The sequence below is a fragment of the Podarcis gaigeae genome (assembly GCF_964106915.1).
Source record: "Podarcis gaigeae genome assembly, chromosome: 1".
Classification (NCBI taxonomy): Eukaryota; Metazoa; Chordata; class Lepidosauria; order Squamata; family Lacertidae; genus Podarcis; species Podarcis gaigeae.
The window spans coordinates 34,206,039-34,220,928 of record NC_139678.1 but is presented as its reverse complement, the minus strand read 5'-3'; the positions used below and the strand labels follow the sequence as shown (position 1 = coordinate 34,220,928).

Below are 14,890 nucleotides of genomic sequence, written 5' to 3'. Positions count from 1 at the left end.
TTCTGACTGGCAGGAGTTCTTCAGGATCTTGGGCAGAGAGTTTCCAGATCACCTCCTAATCCAGGCTTCCTCAACCTCGGCCCTCCAGATGTTTTTGGCCTACAACTCCTATGATCCCTAGCCAGCAGGACCAGTGGTCAGGGATGGGAATTGTAGTCTCAAAACACCTGGAGGGCTGAGGCTGAGGAAGCCTGTCCTAATCCTTCTAACTAAAAATGGCAGGAATTGAAGCTAGAATATTCTTGCATGGAAAGCATGTGCTCTGTTCTGGGGCATGTGCCTTCACCAGAGGGTGGATGTTAGCAGGCTATGATAAGTAGGGTGCCAGGAGATTCAAGCTTCTGTCTTCAGAGGAGACACATAACCTCCTCCTCCTGCACCATGCCACTTGTGGAAATGCTTTTTTGGCTTTAGCCTTCATCTAGGTAGAATGAGAGGGCTCCAGTAATTTTAAGAATCCTTACAGAAGGGTGAATTTCGCCTTGTATGGGCTTTTCCCATCACTGCTGCAGCAATGAGGGAAACAGGATTTGGTTAACAACAACAAAATCTTCCTGTTCACCCCTTTAGAAATTTACAATAGATTCAAAATCTAGGCCTGGCAATCACAAGCTGAAGTTTTCACACAGCTTTTGATACACAACTCTTCACTTTCAAGCTGAAATCTAAGCCTGACAGAGCTATACTGTAAGGAAGGAAGTCCTCAATGGAAAGTGTCAGGTTGCAGCTGTAACCTGTATTCCTACAAAACAGTAATCATGTATGAAACAGTATCTGTCATTGAAATTCTACAAACTTGCTTATTCATTTCAGTGGAAGAGGTTTCAAACATTCCTTCTTTTGTTCATGCAGAGCTGCTCTTTCCATAAAGAATGGAGAAACTCAAATAGGGTTTCCGTGTGTGCTTGTTATATTTTATGGTATTTAGGAGGGAACCGACAAAATTAACACCTGAGTATGACGTGGAGAAAATTGTAAATTCACAAGACAATGACTACAAAATTTTAGAAAAAAAATCACTGATTTCACAGTTTATTTTACAATAATTGGGATTAGTCTACAAGTTAAGGCAAACATACTAATGCATTTGCTTTATTTTGAAGTCCCATTATAAAGATTACATAAAGATTGCTCCAAAATTTCTAGGAAATGTTTGTTATTTGAAAAAAGTTAAGATGCTTGATAACATTATGTGGAATAACCAAGACAATGCTTATAGCAACAATATTCAAACACCTAGTGGCAATATTTAATCCATTTGAAAACCAATTGTTTCAAATCCTCAACTTCAGAAGTTACAAAGGTAGTAAGAGTGGCAGCAATATTTAATACTAGCTTTAACATGAACATAATTCTATTGGCTACTTTCACAAAAGAAAAAAGACCCAGAATTTGGTTTTCTGAACAATATGAACATACAATGATTAAATTAATGTGTAAATATTTGTGTATAACAACAAGTATGCTGTTGCTTCATATGATCTGGAATTATTCTGGTGGGCTTAATGCTTTTGGGCAGAGGGGGAGCTTGTTTATGTGTCCTTTGTCAATCAATTTCTCCAGCAAGTTGTAAATGTCAATTCAGAGTCAGGAAGTAAACTCCAGTGGAAGGCAGCCCTTATTAGTGGGAGGACAGATTCAGGTTTATGTATCTCCATTTAACACTGACAGACAGCTCTGCAACAGCTGTAAGTTACCCTGTAGTAAGAAAAAGAGCATAAAACAGAAGTTACTGCCTTTCCTCCGTCTTCTATAGTTCAAAATCTATATATTCAGTGAAGCTGCAAATACATATAGGTTAGCCTTTCCTAACGTGTTGCCTCTGGACCAGAACTGCCATCATCCTTGTCCATTGGCCATGCTGGCTGGGACTGATGGGATTTGTAGCCCAAAGCTTCTAGTGGGGAAGGCTGATAATAGGTTAACTGACAAGGTAAGCATTCTTATGTAAGCAGTTCTCAATTCTCTTTGATATGGAACGCTGAGATTTTGCAGATGTTCTAGATATTCATTTTCATCAATGTCTATCACTGACATAAACGTGTTCAATAGGAGCACAGACAAAGGCCATTTTTCCTCAGGGGAGCAGCTTGCAATCACTCCTTTCATTCTGTATCTTCATTAGTGCACATAATGGCTGCCGCAATAGATCACGCCAGAGTTACATTGTCACTACCCTAGCTGGAAACTGGTCTCAGAACACCCCAGACATTTCTCCACATTACTGGGGTGTCTGGATTTTCCATTCCAAGTGCAATTCTATATGCTGCACCATGTTAAGATCAATTTTAAATCATGAACACAAAAACCTTATTAAAAGGAAGACAGAATCTTCTCCTACTGTTACAACTGATTCAAAGAACACACTTTTTTTTTTTTTTTGAGGCGGAATAAGAATGTCAAGTATGCAAGCATAATTTGCCTAATAACTATTAGCCTTTGCCCATGAGAAAGGTCACTGTTCAAAATGTGTGAGCAATCTTGAAACAAGTTGCTACTTTCAAACGTAATCTTGGGGCCTCTCGCTTTTTGGGGTGATGATGCCCCCTCACTGGCATATCAGAACTAAGTAACACCAACCAGTAACTCAACTTAAGTAACATGATTCATAAACGTAGGTGAACTCTCTCTTGCTATTACATTATTATGCAGAAGTGGGTTTTTAAAATAATAATAATAATAATTAGAGGCATCTCTCACTTTTTGGCCAGAATCTCTGAGGTGGCTCACAACTTTTGTATGAGGGCAGAAAGCAGCACCCAAAAAATTTCAGCTCCCTTCTTTTTATTTTTAAATAGTGGGGGCTGAAAGGCCAAGTAGAAAAGACTTCTAAAAGAGAACACAGTACTCAGGTTTTCCCCCATCAGAAAAACTGTGGATACAGATGCAAAGTGGAACTAGTGCTCCAATATCTCCATTAATTTCAGTTTAACTTGCTGCCTCTTAAGGCCCATCAAAATAACTGCCTTTCTAATTCAGGGGGCAGTACTAAATGTTTCAAAGTAACCATGTTACTTTCCCACTTTTATTTTTTTAGTGGAATATCTATGCTATTAAATTCTGCCATTAAGTGTAAGTAATTAAGCTAGAAGGAAAAATATTACCACCTTAGCATGCTTTAGTTCCAATTCTGCCAGTTCTACTAGATTCTTCCGGAATGCAGCAACTCTTCTAGTTTTAAAGTCTATAAGTTCTGAAGGGGAAAAAAGTTTGGTATTCTATTAATACAATATAGAAGTAGATAAGACAATCTTACCTAGACCTAAGCACATGTAACTCATTGGAGTCTCACTTTGTTTTAAATTCAGAGCTGCTGTTGGATTTAAGGATTCAATCCATTAAATGCTATGTGTATCTATGGGCAGAGATGTCAGTCTAGCAGTATTAAATATCCAAGTCATGTGAACTGGCACAGCTAGTGGATCATACTGCTCATATATGAGCAGTCTTCATCAGATTTGGAAACCTTCAGATATTTACCCAATTCTATGCAACCAGCCTTTGCATTTTGATCTAGGAAATAACACAAAATTAACTTTCAAAATACAGCAGTTTTTCTGTTTGTTGGTGTAGTTTTACAAAGGGATTTTTAATAAAATCAAAATGATTCTAATTCATTTATATCTGAAATGATAAAATTAGCTATTTTAAGTATATATAAATTTAAAAACTACCACGTTCCAAGAATGTTCAAATACCTTGTTTTGCTGATTCAGATATTTTTTCAAATTTCTGACAGCAAATTTGCTGAGTAGTTTCAGCTTGTAGCACATCTTTGTTCTTCGCTCTTGCTTTGTCCAGAGCCTTGTTAGCATTTTCATAATCCACTAATGACCTCGATCTTCTATACAGAAGGTCCTGTAACGAATAAAATAAGTAATAAAATCTACAGATTTTCACTTCCCTGTCCTCCTGGCAACAATCCTCTGGATTAGCTTTTCAGCAAGAATGAGAGACACTAATTACCCCGTGTGTGTGCACATGGGTGTATGAGGATCCAAATATATATAGGAAAAAATGGTATAATGCTTTGGTGGTTCTACCTTCTTGTACCAAATATATTATTGCTAGAGTAAAAATCTATTCAGGATTGCACATATTCTTTTGAGATCATTAGTTAAAGCATGTGAATGTTCTCAGTTTTCACTGAGTTACTCTGATATTAATTTAGGATATTCATACCCCATATTCCAATTTTAGCAATATTTTTATTTATTTGCTTTCTTATATTTACAGTCAAACCTCGACCCTCGAACGTAATCCATTCTGGAAGCCCATTTGGCTTCCGAAATGTTTGACAACTTAATTGCAGCTTCTGGTTGGTTGCAGGAGTTTCCTGCACTCAGCGGAAGCCACACGGGATGTTTGGCTTCCAAAAAACTTTCAAAAATCGGAACATTTACTTCCGGGTTTTTGGCATTCAGGAGCCGAAACAGGTGCTTGGGATCCGAGGTTTGACTGTATATCATTCCAAGGCAGCATACATGTGATGATCAACAGGCAATTACCCATCAAAGCACTGACCAGACCCAGACCTGCTTACCTTCAGCTAGGCCACTCATCTGTTACTGTATCAAGTAATACTTTATGACCTTGTGCTACTGACTGATTGAAATCCAATATAAATCCTTTAAAATGTTCACTCATCCAGTTAGATCTTTTTCTTTAGATGTGCTCCAAGGTGCCCTTTTAATAAAGCATACTTCTAACAGCAAAAATATAGATTCACCTTTGCAGCTTGTGATTCTCTCAGATAATATTTCAGAAGGTCTGAAAGTTTAAGGTCTTCATCAGCAGACACTCGTGCCTCTATTTTCTACACCAGAAAAAAATATTTCAGAAGCAATACTTTATGTAAATAATAATCAGAAGATTATATTTTAGAATGCACCACAGCTATGGACACAATACAACAAAGGCAGACAGTATGGAAAACAGAGGAACAGAAAACCAATCCAGTTGAAATATTACAATCCTTCATAATACATACCCTTGTTTTGTCAAACAACTCTGATACTTTCAGGAAAAATCTGTGAATGGAAAGTGAATTGTGAATGGGTTTAGTCCATATCTGTGCACTAAAAATATTAATTCCAGCTTGACTATTTGTTTCATGCAGGTGGGATTTTGCCTGATGAGCAGCAAAACCAATCACACACAAAAACAGTCTTGGTACCTCAAATAAAGCGGAGGGGAGAAAGAACTGCTTGCCAGAAAGGTTCCTCACCCCTGCACTACAGAGATAGGAGGCATCACTTTCTCATCACTAGAGATAGGAGGCACCACATGCTTGTGACTCTTCCAGTTTACCAGCTTCTTCAGGCCATATCTGCTTGCATAGCCTTGGAACTATGAATTCCATTAAATACTTCTTATTAAAGTGTCAAAAACAGATACCGATAAATGAACATTTTTACTTAGAGTGGTGGCTATTTTGGACAAAGGTGAACAGTTTAAAAGGAATGTATTTTTACCCATATTCTCTTTGAAACCAACAAGAGGCTCAGACTTTTTCAATGGTACTAAATCAAATACTTCTAGTTATGAACTTAATTTGTTCCGCAGGTCCGTTCTTAACCTGAAACTGTTCTTAACTAGAGGCGTGCTTTCGCTAATGGGGCCTATTGCTGCCACTGTGTCGCTGGCACACGATTTCCTTCTCATCCTGGGGCAAAGTTCTCAACTCAAGGTAACCCTTCCAGGTTAGCGGAGTTTGTAACCTGAAGCGTTTGTAACCTGAGGTGTTTGTAACTCGAGGTACCACTGTATTTCTTTCTTACTGAATGTGCAGTTAATAAATGGCAGGCTAGACTAAAATGTACAAGAGAGCTGTAATCTTGCAAGAGGTACAACCCAGGTAAGTTGAAGGAGATCAAAAAGGGAAAGTGAAATTGTTAGCTATATACAGTGGTATTCAGTGCTAGTCCTACTTAGAGAAGACCCTCTTAAGTTAAGGAACATGGCTAATCTAGGTTCATTAATTTCAATCGGTCTACTCTGTGTAGTACTTAGTTGAAGACAATCCATACTCTTTTAAAAAAAACTTAGACTCCTGCCAAGCTTATTTCAGTAACATTTTCAATGAATTATCATCACAGTAGGGGTAAAAATCAACCTCAAGCAGAAAAACAGAGCTCATCTCCTTTTTTTGCAGGCAGTTCTAAAAGTTATTTTGCACATGTTTTTATTGCTACTCATTACAGTTATAATCATGATGGTATAGTTAGATGCAGATAGTAAATTCCCTGCCCCACTGCCTTTCCAAGCAGACCAGTGGGCACAGTTACTTAAAAAATCAATATAAAATATTTGAAGCTCAACTGAAAAATGAATCATAGCTGCAATATGATATCTACAGATCACCTTCCGGCCTAATACTAGACAAGAGAGCAAGGGTATGACCCAGCAAACGTGCAAATCCAGATTCTGTCCAAGACAAGGTCATGCTTGCTGGAGACACTGACCTTCAAAGCTGTACCAGAGAAGGTGGGCCTAGCATATATATTGAAGCCTGGGGTTTTCAACACCACTTCCAAGACCTCACATAAGGAGACTTAAGCAGTGAAATGGACAGTACATCTAACCATCTTTATCACATCTCAAAAATCCAGCACTAGGTACATCAAATTGGAAGACTGCTGGATAAGATACCATAGAAACTCTGTGCCCGCTCACCCATCAAGTCTGCTACACTCAAAATGCAAACAGACACAACTGGAAAATACTAACTTCACCCCCATTCAGAATCAAATCCTGGATAGAAAATATGTCAGTGCTGACATAACATTCAGCAGCAAGACTTGTAGACCTAATAGACTGTAGATGTGATAGCTAGGAGAAGAGGTTGCAGCTACAGCTTTTCCAATGGATCTGTTCTCTCCTGTATAGTATACCCAAATCATGGTTCCCACTCAGCGTATTCTACTCTATTCTTGTTGTTAACAGTCACTCTCAGAACAGGGAAAAAAGGCCATTATAATGTTACTGAGCTAAAACTACATCCAAAAAACTACTAAGTGACTCTCAAAAGTACCTTCCTAATATGGACAATACAGAAAACAGCTATTTATTTTGAAGCAACATATCTGCAGTTTGGATTCAATTTTTAAATCCTGTACATTGCTCTTTTCTAAATATTATTGGGTGAGAAATTGCAAGTCATTGACTACACAGACCAGTTATTGAGTTGTCACTTAAAACACTAATGTAGGCCAATGTGGCAGTTAGTGTTTACTGTTGTATATATTTATTCTGATTTTTTTCTTTTATTCCTCCTGTAAGCTGCTTTGAATGGATTTCTGTCAGAAAAAGCTAAATAAAAGTAAATATAATTTTACGTCCTACATTTGCAGAAGTATTGCTTTTTATTAAAGTTTCTAATGGTATCACAGTAAGATAGTGATAATAATTACAGCATTACCAGCACAGTTCTTGATCTTGCAGTCAAGTCCTGCCCAGAACTCCCTCTCTATAGTCAGAAAGGTATTAGGCAAGGGCAGTGTGGTCCAAAGGGCTTGGCGAATGGAACAAGAGACTGTCTCAGCTTCTGTCTCTCCATTCCTCCATTTGTGTGACCAGATAAAAGGCTCAAGTAAAGAGTCAAATATTTAGGCATATCCCAAAATGCCACCCAAACATCAGAGCACTTTGCATGCAGGGTATACAATCTTCTTAGTCCCAAGCACTGTAAAGTTAATAAATTTCAAGCTCCACATAATCTAAGCAGGCCAAGGCAATACTAGGAAAATATTACTGGTTTTTGTATGAAGTGGTTAGCTCCTTTCAGCTTTACAAATAAACACTAGTATAAACAAGATAGGACAGGGGACAACAGCCTTTTTCAGGGTTACTAGACAGACTTAAAACAAGTCAGGGTCAAAAGTCAGAAAATTAAGACAATTTATGGTAGCAATTTATGGTATTTGTTAGACTTGCATTTTTTAGGTCTTTGTATCTCAGCAGTTTTTACACCGATAAAGGTGTTTTTTCTGCTGTCATTTACTGCACTTGGAAAATTAAACAGAATTTGCAGGCTTAGCATTCCTGGAATTTGAGGTCAAACAAAGTAACAAGTCCTCTTTAGAATCAAAACCATGGGGGGAAAGTCACATAGCTCAGCTATCTCACTTGGAGCATGTAGGCCCTAGAGAACTGGAGGGAAAGGTTTTTTTTGCACTCTTCTAAATATATGTGTAGGGGACGCGAGTGGCGCTGTGGGTAAAACCTCAGTGCCTAGGGCTTGCCTATCGCATGGTCGGCGGTTCGAATCCCCGCGGCGGGCTGAGCTCCCGTCTTTCGGTCCCAGCTCCTGCCCACCTAGCAGTTCAAAAGCACCCTTAAGTGTAAGTAGATAAATAGGTACAGCTTTATAGCGGGAAGGTAAATGGCGTTTCCGTGTGCTGCGCTGGTGCTGGCTCGCCAGAGCAGCTTCGTCAGCCCGGCCTCTTAAGTGAGATGGGCGCACAACCCTAGAGTCGGACACGACTGGCCCGTACGGGCAGGGGTACCTTTACCTTTACCTTAAATATATGTGTGCATTCTATGTTCTGGAAAAGGGTGGGGATGATGATGGACTCATCTATGTTGCTAGCTGCCAAATTCATAGTGAATTACCTGGTTATTAGCCTAATTCTGTTTTGGCAGGGGGAAAGGGAGTTGCATTTTGGCTTAAAACAGCCTACTACCTGCCTTTAGGAAGCATATCTAACCACTTATTCAGGCCAGAGTGATAGTACAGAATTAGACAAAGATCTCTTGACATATGGTACCAGAAAATGTGGCTCTCAGGCTGAGGACCAAGTTACACTACAGTTTTATGACAAGGAGCAGGAGCAGCTACACACAAATGCACAAACAGATTGAAATCTTAGAGATACCACTTTGATAAAACTACAAACCACTGTAGGAGCTCAAGATGCCTGTCTCAACAATCTGAAGAAGCCCAGAAAAGCACCAGAATCATGAAATGAAGGAAGAGTAATTTACTAGTGAACTTTTATTCAATTAAGAAAACATTTTTGGCCATACAGTGTGATTCCCCCCCCCCCCCCCGAAAGTAGCTTTAATGCTTTATAAGTGTATAAAGTACCTAGGCCTATACAATTATGTGTAACAGCATGTGAGGTGGCCTTGATTTAAATTTGATTTAAATTTTCAATTTCAAGTTTGGTGCAAAAAATCAAAGAATGTGAATTCACTGCACTGCCCCCATTGAATAAAAGTATCTGTACAGTTTTTGGTTGCCATCTGAACAAATTTACCCATAAATAAACATGTATATTAACTTATTATATCATTCTCAATGCATTAAAATTATATAATTTTCAATGCATTAAAATGAATATTCTGCTATTTTAAATGAAAATTCTCTAATATTCTCATTAATCGAGAATATTCTCAAGAATATTCTCCGAAAGATTATTCTTGAGAATTTAACATCACTACCTTCATTTCTCTCAAATGCCACTGACCACAGTTAAGCAGCTGCACTATTGAGATGATTCTTTTAAGTTGTTATGCTGAGGAAAGCAAACACAGTAACATCCTGCCACAATTCCCTGCTATATTAAAAAGTTATTTCTATTCCCAACAGTCACCACATTAAAGGAGGTAAAACACCATGTGTGCGGGAAACAAACCAACCAGATGCCATCTTTGAAAAACAAGAATTAAGTACCACTAATATTAGGTAGACATAACTTTACAAAATCCTGTTCAGAGTCCACGTTTCATCATTTTAAAAAAATACTTACTTGCATATATCTGTGGAATCTTGTGTTCCCAATGTATACAATGAAGAGCCAATTCTATTGCAGTCGTCTGCAACATCTGGAAAAGAAAAAGCACTCCAATTGTTTCATTATGCCACAAAAGGATTCCAAAACACATTAACATCAGACAATGTACTATATTCCAGCTTGCTTTCCAGTATTCGCAGGACCCAAGTCTGCAAATCAATACTGTATACAGTAGCAGACGTGGAACTAAATAAATGTCATATTGCTCAAGCTTTGCCATATTTGCAAATCACACATTTGCAAACCCCTGCTAGAATGAAATTTGATTGTAGGAGTTAAGCATACCATTTGGAATCCTACCTTAATTAATTTAATAATGCTGTTTAAAAGTAACTCTATAAACAGGAGTGATCCATTTTAAAGTCCAAGAGTTTCTGGAACTCCCAAATGCGTGGATTTGAGGGAAACTGCAGCCTGGCCTCATTAACATGCAGCAAATCATGATTTGTTGTAACTATGGGTTTGGTTGAACAAACAAGGATCAGTCTTGCAGATGTGAAAAGTAACTGTGGCTTGTTTTGCCTAATGTTGGCTCATGACGCATAATAAACCATGATTAGCGCAAGCCAAGTGTCATCAGCCTGCTTCAAATCATGGTTCGGGTGCATTTGGAAATTCAAACAAACCGCAGTTAAACTAAACAAACTATGGCTTAGGAATGTGCTTGTGGAAACTCTGCAGTGCAGGGGTGGGCAAAGTGCCAAAAAGATAAGAGGGAACAGACTTCTGTCCATATCCTTCAACATCTGGTCTTACTTCCTATTTCTCTCATCACTAAGTCATTAATATTTCTCTGTTATCCCAAATATTCTTTTGCTTGCACAAATATTCTAGAACGCTAGAACACTTCTATTAATATGCAACCTATAAACAGATTTATGCAATTTTGCATCATTTATACCAAGGTCCAAAACCAGGTTTCTTTGAAATGTGTCATCCATGTGTCTGTTCCAAGAAAACCATACTTACTTTTGTGGGATCTTGTCATTTTATCAGACTTCATAGAGGAATCCTTGACACGGTTGTGGTACTCTACAAGGAATGTTCTTTCATGTTCAAAGAAGTCATCTACATCCTGCGTAGCAATACAGAATCATTTTTCAAGGATGCAATTAGCCACTGGCATCCTTGCCTACAGCAAAATAGAGCTGTCTTCAACAAACAAATGAGGAAGCCCCAGGACAAAAAGAGCAACAAGGTGGCCGTAGTTCACTGCAGGACTTAAAAGGCAAAAGGAAGGAAGACATTCCATCGTGGTAGCTATGAGACAAGACCAAAAAAAAAATCTGTCTGAAATTAGTTTACATACTGGAAAGCTTGGGTAAAGGGGAAGAAAAAATATTCTCTTGGCAAAAGAGGCATCAGATTTAGCACTAGGCAACTCTCCCTGGGAAGGGGATTTTGCAGAAGGCCTGGGGAAGTGGAGCTTGGAAGGAACTCTAAAAGTTACTTGATCAGGCATGTGGAACCAGTGGCCAACAATAGTTTTTAAAACTTGCCAGGCTCAGTATCAAAAGTATCTACGCACTAAAAATTTTATTCAGTTGTCTCTTCATGTCTGATGGGTTACCATGGGAATGGTATAATAAGTTAAAATGCATCAGTAAAATTCTCCATGTACTTCCTGGAAGCTAGGAAATATTCAGAGAGTGTAAGAAATGCCTTCACATGAATACTTGGCACTTGATCAATATCAACATAGCAGAGAAGCATTTTTTTGCAGAACTCATCAATATTGAAACGTTGAGGGATAGAAACTCCTAAATGGAATATTTTTAATCACTGGGACTATGATAGTCCATGAACTTTTTTCAGAAGGTGAGGGTCCACATTCCAAACACAACCATTTGGTTACCACATTTCGGCATGCAAATCCCTGAAGTTTCAATTCCAGTATGGGAAACTCAATGCTGTAACTACTGTATTATGTGTGAATTTTGTAATCGTATATTATTTTAGTTGCAAGTATAAGACAAGGAAATTATAAACTGAGGTTATTTCCTTGGCAAGCATTTAACGGATAGATTGATTGCATGGAGAAAGCAGCTCTCTAGAAGGCAAAACCAGTTAAGAACCAGCTTGCAATTTCTACTCCTGAAATAATTGCAACTGCATATTCCTTCTGGAGAGCTACAAAGATCCAAAACTGCCCAAGGACACCACTCCCGAACAATGTCCCCTCTAACTCCCACAACAGCCTTCATAAATGTTCCTTGCAACATGCTCACAATATGACTAAAACCTGCCACTTTTTAAAAATGGAGATGTTCTGTAATATTACTGTTACATGGAATACAAATAATCTATGGAAACTTCTTGAGCTCACTTATTAGTTACTAGTCACAATGACTGTGTACTACTAGTCTTCCCACCTTGGATCAAATCTATGCTTCCAGGTGTCATACGTAAGCTGCAGAGATAGTGTGTACCCCAGAAATGATCTCTTTTAGCTTCTTCCTTCTGGAAGAAGGTACAGGGTTATAAAGATTAGGACTAGCCGCCTGAGAATCAGTTTCTATCCAAATGCGATTTGGTTTTAAACGCAGTGTAAGGTAGTCTCTATGGGAGTATATTGTATTTAATTTTGGGGTATCAGAGTTTTTAGGGGGCTAACCAGGCTGGGATAGCAGGCTTGTTGGTTTTTGAATGTCTGTAGATTTTTTCAATTTTGTTGTTCCGTATGGGACATTGACAATAAAGACTATCGTATTGTATTGTATCATAGTATCTGAGACGGTATGCCTCTGAATACCAATTACTGAAGAGCATGAGAGGGACAGCGCTGCTGCTGCTCTCATGTCCTGCATCTGGCTGGCTACTATGAGAGCACGATGTGGGACTAGACAGGCCTTTGGCTTGATCCAGCAGGGCTTTTCTTATGTTGGTATCTTGCCACATTCCCATTGGCAAATCTGTAGAATATTCACAACGGAGGTACAGATATATTAGATGGCTAAATAGGAATCACCTTTACTCCAGAAACGATCACACCATCTGCAGACTTAACCATGTTTTTGAAGAAGTCTTCAAGTTTCTCTTTCTTATTTTTCCCACGGACACTCAACTGAAATACAGAAAAACACAGCATCTGGTTACTGTGCCTCCTTTCTTCAGCATTCTTGCATCTGTTCTAATTTTATGTTAGCCCGAATCCATTTTATGGTTGTGTGCCACAAAAGTATTTTTTTAAAAAAATTAAATACTTAGTCCAAGCAACTTTTGTTTTCAGAAAGTCAAAATGTAATAGTAAAAGTAATTCTACATACAAATCAGTGGGATAAACTTAGATTAAATCCTGTTACTTGTTGTTGGCAGCTAATTTAATTATGCTTCTTATAAAATTTCTGTCCTGAATCTACTGCCAATCAGTTAGGAATATCAGTCCACTCGTTCATCTAGCTCAGGATTGTCTAGAACAGGGGTTGTCAACCTGGTCCCTACTGCCCACTAGTGGGCGTTTCAGGATTCTAGGTGAGCGGTAGGGGGTTCTACGGCACAAGCTGAATCCTTCTGCTATCGAGCACTGGTGGGCGGTAATGAAATTTTACCATCAAGAAAGATGCATTAGTGGGTGGTAGGTATAAAAAGGTTGACCAACTCTGGTCTATATCCATGGTTCCCAACATGGGGAATATAGACCAGTGGTTCCCAAAAAAGGCTGGGAACCACTGGTCTATATTGACTGGCAGTGGCCCACTCTCTAGGGTTTCAGACTGAGGTGTCTGACCCCCAACTTGTACTTTTTTCATTGCTATTACACCATCAGCTTTTCACTGAGCTATCCATCATGAGCAAGATCTGTCCTGTAATGTCACAGCCAGTTCAGACTGTTCATACATGAAATTAAGATTTTTGTCCCGGTCTGCATCATTTTACAATTATAATGAATCCCAGTTATATTGTATGTCATTTTAAATGTGTTTGTGGAAGGGGGCTTCTTGGTTTGTTCTTGATTTTATTATGTCTTTTCTGTTCTTTTGTATTTTTATGTTGTGAAGCAGCCTATGATCTTTGGATTAAGGGTGCTATCTAAATATAATAAATAAATAAAAACATTTTGCTTCTCATTCACCCAATTGCAGAAGATTCTTTTGGAGATTTCCATGGTCCTCTTAAGCTATCCTGAGCAACCTGCTGTTGCTTGAAAACACATCTGCCTCAGGGCTTGCTTTTGACTCGAGATCAACCATGAGCAAGTTAAATAGCACCCCACATTTCATATCTTTGGGGCAATCCTACTCCTCAATTTCTTCCATTGGGATAATTGTTCCTCTATTCGTACTCTGTGCCTCCTGCTCTTTAACCAATTTCCACTTCATAAGAAGACCTGTCCCCTTATTCCATGAGAAAGTTTAGCTTTTGATAAAGGACTCTGTCAAAAGGTTTTAGGAAATCCGAGTTAGATCACCTCATCAAGATGACATACTCAGAAATTCTAAAGGTATGGAAAGGCAAGGCTTGTTACAGAAACTATGCTGATGTTTCCTCAGCTGGATTTGTTATATTCATGCTTAATTCTATCTTTAAACAATACTTCCTGCCAATTTATCCATTAGTTTCTCACATTATATTTGAAAATAAGGGGGCCTTTTTTCTTTATCTTATTTCAAAATAAGATAAACTTATTTATAAATCTTATGACACACAAACTGTCGTAAATTGCTCCAACGAATGAAATATACTCACATCCTGATTATATTCCAAGAAGACATGGAAATTTAAGTCTTTTCTCAAAATGGGATGAGCTGCTACACGACACAAGAAGACTTCATGCATGGCTACGGTCTTCTTGAAGATTGCCAAATACTCACTAAATATTTAAAAACAAACCAACAGCAGAGGTACAATTATAGAAGTAGAATTTCTACATTAAGTACAAAACATTTCAGCCAGTAACTTACAACAGACTGTTGACTTTCAAGCACAATGCAGTACGTTGTATTTAGTACCCACCCATTTTTTTTTGGCCCATGTTGCTAGATCACGATGTTGCCATTACAATGGGAGCCACAAAAGAAGTAGAATTGCGCTTTCAAGGTCTAGCCCCTAGGCTTCACAACTCTGTAGCCGTAATTCACATCCCTCAGACCTCT

At 38.4% G+C, this 14,890-nt stretch overlaps 1 protein-coding gene across 3 annotated transcripts in view; it reads right to left on the bottom strand.

Annotated features, from left to right (window-relative positions):
• Positions 1–1,002: 1,002 nt before the first annotated feature.
• Positions 1,003–14,890, bottom strand: part of SNX6 (sorting nexin 6) — a 30,925-nt gene continuing 17,037 nt past the window's right edge. For all 3 annotated transcript variants that reach the window (XM_083741605.1, XM_083741604.1, XM_083741606.1), the window contains 9 exons: positions 14,484–14,607; positions 12,766–12,861; positions 10,767–10,872; positions 9,753–9,828; positions 4,991–5,030; positions 4,730–4,816; positions 3,699–3,858; positions 3,108–3,193; positions 1,003–1,698 (listed from right to left, as the gene is read on the bottom strand). In XM_083741605.1, coding sequence (XP_083597731.1) covers positions 1,645–1,698; positions 3,108–3,193; positions 3,699–3,858; positions 4,730–4,816; positions 4,991–5,030; positions 9,753–9,828; positions 10,767–10,872; positions 12,766–12,861; positions 14,484–14,607 — 829 coding nt within the window. In that variant the 3' untranslated portion in view covers positions 1,003–1,644. The remainder of the gene's footprint in view (positions 1,699–3,107; positions 3,194–3,698; positions 3,859–4,729; positions 4,817–4,990; positions 5,031–9,752; positions 9,829–10,766; positions 10,873–12,765; positions 12,862–14,483; positions 14,608–14,890) is intronic.